This window comes from Sus scrofa, unplaced genomic scaffold (assembly GCF_000003025.6).
Source record: "Sus scrofa isolate TJ Tabasco breed Duroc unplaced genomic scaffold, Sscrofa11.1 Contig1574, whole genome shotgun sequence".
Taxonomy (NCBI): domain Eukaryota; kingdom Metazoa; phylum Chordata; class Mammalia; order Artiodactyla; family Suidae; genus Sus; species Sus scrofa.
Genome location: NW_018084913.1, coordinates 70,237 through 74,927, shown reverse-complemented (window position 1 = coordinate 74,927; position 4,691 = coordinate 70,237). Strand labels below are relative to the sequence as shown.

Sequence of the window (4,691 nt, the reverse complement as noted above, 5' to 3'; positions counted from 1 at the left end):
TTAGACATGAAAAAGGATGAGGAGGAGGGTTTCAAGTGGGTGGTATGAAAGAGAAATGAGACGGAAAATAATGCACGAGGTGAGGCTCATGCACTCTCCAGATTATACCAATTTAAGGGAAGGGTACACTTAAGGAAAATCAGCCTTTTATTTTCCTTTACATCCTGTCATCTTCTTTCATCATTTTTTTGTTGTTGTTGCGGTTTGGTATAAGATGGGAGAATGAGCTAGAATCCTGTGGGACGAAGCTGAAGCTACAGGCATGAGTTACATAATCCTTTTCTAAATCTTTTTGTTTTTGCTGGGAAAAACAAATTAGCATTACTTATTTTACAAAATACATGTTTTTCTCAAGCCCTGGAAACAGTTTAAGGGGAAAAAAAAAAAAAAGATTTGGCATACATAAATTGTTGCTCTTCAGTCCTCTAATATCTTTGACTTATTCCTTAAATGGAAGCAAAATGTGGGATATCAATGGCATCCAGAAAGAAAGCAAAATGCAGGGTAACATATACATTTGCAGCTTTGCTTATGAACAGAAGAAAGGACGTTTTTAAGTTATGCCTGTCACTGAAAATGCAGTCTTAGAAAGCTGTTCTCGATGTTTCCAAATCGTTTCTTCTGTTCCCATGTAGGCTCCAGCACACAGGGGTCTTTTGGTGGCAAACCTAAGCCTCCATGCTACTGCTTTAGAGGAGGAAGCACCGTATGGGTGAGAATTGAGAGAACCCACTGTCTTTGATTAGACTGGAGGAGGAGCGAACGTGCTGATGAAGAGAGATTTAGGAAGCTGAGAGCAACCACGTTCCCAATCTGCCCACAGAGAACCTAAGGTGCTGCCCTGACTTAAAGCAGCCTTCACACTATCAAATGACCAGGCCTGTCTCAGTTAACATTAAATCACTGACAGTCAGCTGCTTCCGCAGTATAAAGTGAGCAAAACAATGGTCCTTTTATTTCATGTTTTATATAAAAGTGGTGTACTTATGGAAGTAAATGAATGCTTACCCAAAGATGTAACATTTCTATTTATCAATGTGTGTAAAAGATATATAGGAATGGCAAAGGTGGGCTTATTAACTCTTCGAGGTGGACAACGAAGAGATTAGAGAATGTTCATCAGAGATTAAGAAGATCAGTAGAAGTTTGTCAGGCAGAAAAGGGACCGTAGAACTGAGTCAACGGTAAAGTAGGTGTGAGGCCACAGGAAAGCAACCCCAGGGAGTATGATCCCAGAGCAGCTGGACGTTCTGGAACACACTGAAGAGAAGTCGTGGCAAGCCCGGGGCTGGAAAGAGATTGGAAAGTTACAGAGTGTATTCACAACAACTTTTTTTTTTTATTAAACCATGACCTTTAAAAAATTTTAATTTACAAAATTTTGAGTAAAAGGGCGCTTTTAATGTAAGATTTTAAGTAATCAGGTTTGACTTTTGAAGGATTATTGATAAAAGACTTTATAAGGAAAAGTATAAACTACTTAGTGGATATAAAAATTAAAGCGTAGAATACGATAAAACTGCAGAGGGAGGAGAAACGTTCTAAATAACAAGTCAATCTTGTTAATTGCAGAGAAAGAGACTGGGGTTCAGAGTGATGAAGGGATTTGCCCACTGAGTTACAGACATTCTAGAGAAGAGTTGGCTCGTCAGAGAGCCTGTCACACAGTGTCTGGAGCCTCTGTATATAGGACCATGGAAGAAGCACTTGGCATCCTGCGTTTTGCCCAGAGGGGACTCAGCTGGCTATGTGGCATCTGAGCATGTGAGCTCCTCAGCTCTGACATGGCAGACAACTCTACACGGCACTGCATCTCATCTTTCTTCCTGGTCGGTGTTCCTGGCTTGCAGGACTTGCACTGCTGGATCGGCATTCCCGTCTGCCTCCTGTTCTCCCTGACTCTGCTGGGCAACAGCAGCATCATCGTGACCGTCAGACTCGAGCCGAGCCTCCACCAGCCGATGTATTTCTTCCTTTGCATGCTGGCCGTGAACGACGTGGCCATGGCCTCGTCCACAGCCCCCAAGATGCTTGGCATCTTCTGGTTGGATGCTCACTGGACTGACTTTGATATGTGCCTCGCACAAATGTATTTCATCCACACATTCTGCATAGCTGAGTCCGCCCTTCTGGTCGCCATGGCCTTTGACCGCTATGTGGCTATTTGCATGCCCCTCCGCTACACAACCATCCTGACGACACCAATGGTCAGCAAGATGGGTCTGGCTGGTGTGACCCGAGCCGTCCTTATGGTTTTGCCCTGTCCTCTCCTCATTAAGAGGCTACCGTGTTACACCCAAGACGTCATCAATCATGCTTATTGTGAGCACATGGCTGTGGTGAAACTGGCCAGCGCTGACACGCGTGTTAACAGGGCATATGGCATCTCTGTGGCCCTTTCAGTGATGGTGTTGGACCTCGGGCTCATAGCCACCTCCTACATCAAAATCCTTCAGGCGGTCTTCCGGCTCTCCTCCCAGAACGCCCGCTCCAAAGCCCTGGGCACCTGTGCTGCCCACGTCTGCACTATACTTGTCTCCTACACGCCTGCACTGTTTAGCTTTCTAACCCACCGCATTGGCAAGAAGGTGCCCCCAAGTGTCCACATAATTTTTGCCAGTTCCTATCTCCTGGTGCCCCCCGCAGTCAACCCCCTGGTGTATGGCGTCAAGACCAGGCAGATTCGTGACCGAGTGATTGGTCTCTTTTTCCCAAAAAGGAAAATTTCTGAAAACTAAAATATGTAAAGTGAAACCCATGTTATAGAATCTGTTTCATGAAGTCATGGTGCATTAACAATAATTACAATCTTATCCCTAACATGCTACGTTTTGATTCAGCTATGCTTTTAATCAGGGAGATGTGATGTGGTACCTTTATCTCTTTTTCTTTAGTTTCAATCTTTTAAAATATTTTCTCTTTTTTTTTTTTTTTTTTTTTTAGAAATGAAGGCATGCTTCTCCCTGTGAAGCTTTAATAAATGCTAGCTGTAATGGTTATTTATTATTGACATTATTTCATAGACTATTTGTAGAGTCCATTTTTTATAATATTCACATGTGGGAATGACTAATTCTTGCAACAGTTTAAAAGCAAATACATTGGACCATGCAACTCATTCAACAGTTTTTTTCCCCACATTTTGAGTCGCTAAATGCTCTGTTTAAATATTCTTGAGCATAGGAGTTCCCATTGTGGCCCAGCAGGAAGGAACCTGACTCGTATCCTTGAGGATGAGAGTTTGATCCCTGACTTCTCTCAGTGGGTTAAGGAGCTGGTGTTGTCGTGAGCTGTTGAGTAGGTTGCAGATACAGATTGGATCTGGTGTTGCTGTGGCTGTGGCAGAGGCCAGCAGCTGCAGCTTTGATTTGGCCCCTAGCCTAGGAACTTCCACATGCCACAATTGTGGCCCTAAAAAAAGCACAAAAAAAAAATTCTTGAGTATAAAATCATTCAAATCACTTCAAGTTTTATCTGCCTCCTCAGCGCAGCAGGCAGTACATCGGTGTCATTATTTTCAAGTTTCTTTTTACTTATTTCAGTAACGACAGATTAACATGCCAAAAATGATAGCTGTGCGTTTGCTTACTAAATCCTTCACATATATTTACTGCTTTAGAACACAAAACTGCAGTGTGAGATAGGTGTTATTATTTTTCTAATGTATCTGTTAAGAAACTGAGACACAGAGAGATTATGTAAATTGCACAAAGTAACTTACCTAGGAAGTAGCAACATAGAATTTGAACCTACCAACACCAGCTCAAGAGTACATACTCCTTATCATGTTATACTAATCCACAGATTTTACACTTATTTCTCACCTTAAAAATATGGAAACATTTCTCTAAATATTTTTTATTTTATTTTCCCACATTTGTTCTTTGAGATATTGTGACAGATTTCTTGAGTTTCCCTTAAGCCCTTTATACCTAATAACTTACAATTTTTTGGCAAGCCCCCAGGCAGGAATCCTTTGTTTTTCTGGGAAAATGTCCAGTTAATACAGCTCAGTAACATCATGACTATGATTTAAACAAACTGGAGCTGCACTTGAAGAGCATGAAAATCCCTTGTGTCCACGTTCAATCCCCCACTTCCTTTTTTTAAGCTTCAGAAGGTATTGATTTGTCAGTCGCATTTATCAAGTCCTTCAAGTGACAATAATTAACCTCTTAGTTAACAAATTAATTGTATTACACGTGGAAAACAGAGGACACTACACTGGACACATCTATAAATGCTCTGTGCAAAACGTCCTTCAACTGGGAATGGGGGGGTTCATTGAGTTGGGTTTTGGGAAAGATTGGAACTTATTTTTCAAATATATATTGGATACTTGTTTGTTTTTCAAATGAATTAGCTCCCTCAAACTTTGACTTTTTATGCATTTCTGCTATAGTCATATTCTGGTTTGTTTATAACTGTATAGGTATCTTATTAACTTTTGAATGGCTTCTATTGCAAATAGCTGTACAGCTGTGATTCTTTGCAATAAAGGAAATCTTTCATGTTTTCAATGAGTGTATCTTGTGTGTTCTATCAGATATTTTAGAGCTAGAGTCTGGGGAAGAGAAAAGTTCAAATATCGCTTCACTAATAACTGAGTGAGTTTCACTATTTTATAAATTCTGAGTTTCATCATTGATTAAATGTAGAAAACAGTTCTTATACGTCATGATACCAGAGCA

General features: G+C 40.9%; 1 protein-coding gene across 1 annotated transcript; it reads left to right on the top strand.

The window, feature by feature from the left end:
* The first annotated feature begins 1,784 nt into the window (after window positions 1-1,784).
* Window positions 1,785-2,738, top strand: LOC100620090 (putative olfactory receptor 52P1). Its single transcript, XM_003357160.3, has one exon. It carries the CDS (start codon window positions 1,785-1,787, stop codon window positions 2,736-2,738), a length of 954 nt encoding a protein of 317 aa, XP_003357208.2.
* The last annotated feature ends 1,953 nt before the right edge of the window (window positions 2,739-4,691 follow it).

Coding starts and splice junctions, on each gene's coding strand:
- LOC100620090 (XM_003357160.3), top strand. CDS start 1,785: ATGGCAGACAACTCTACACGGCACTGCATCTCATCTTTCTTCCTGGTC.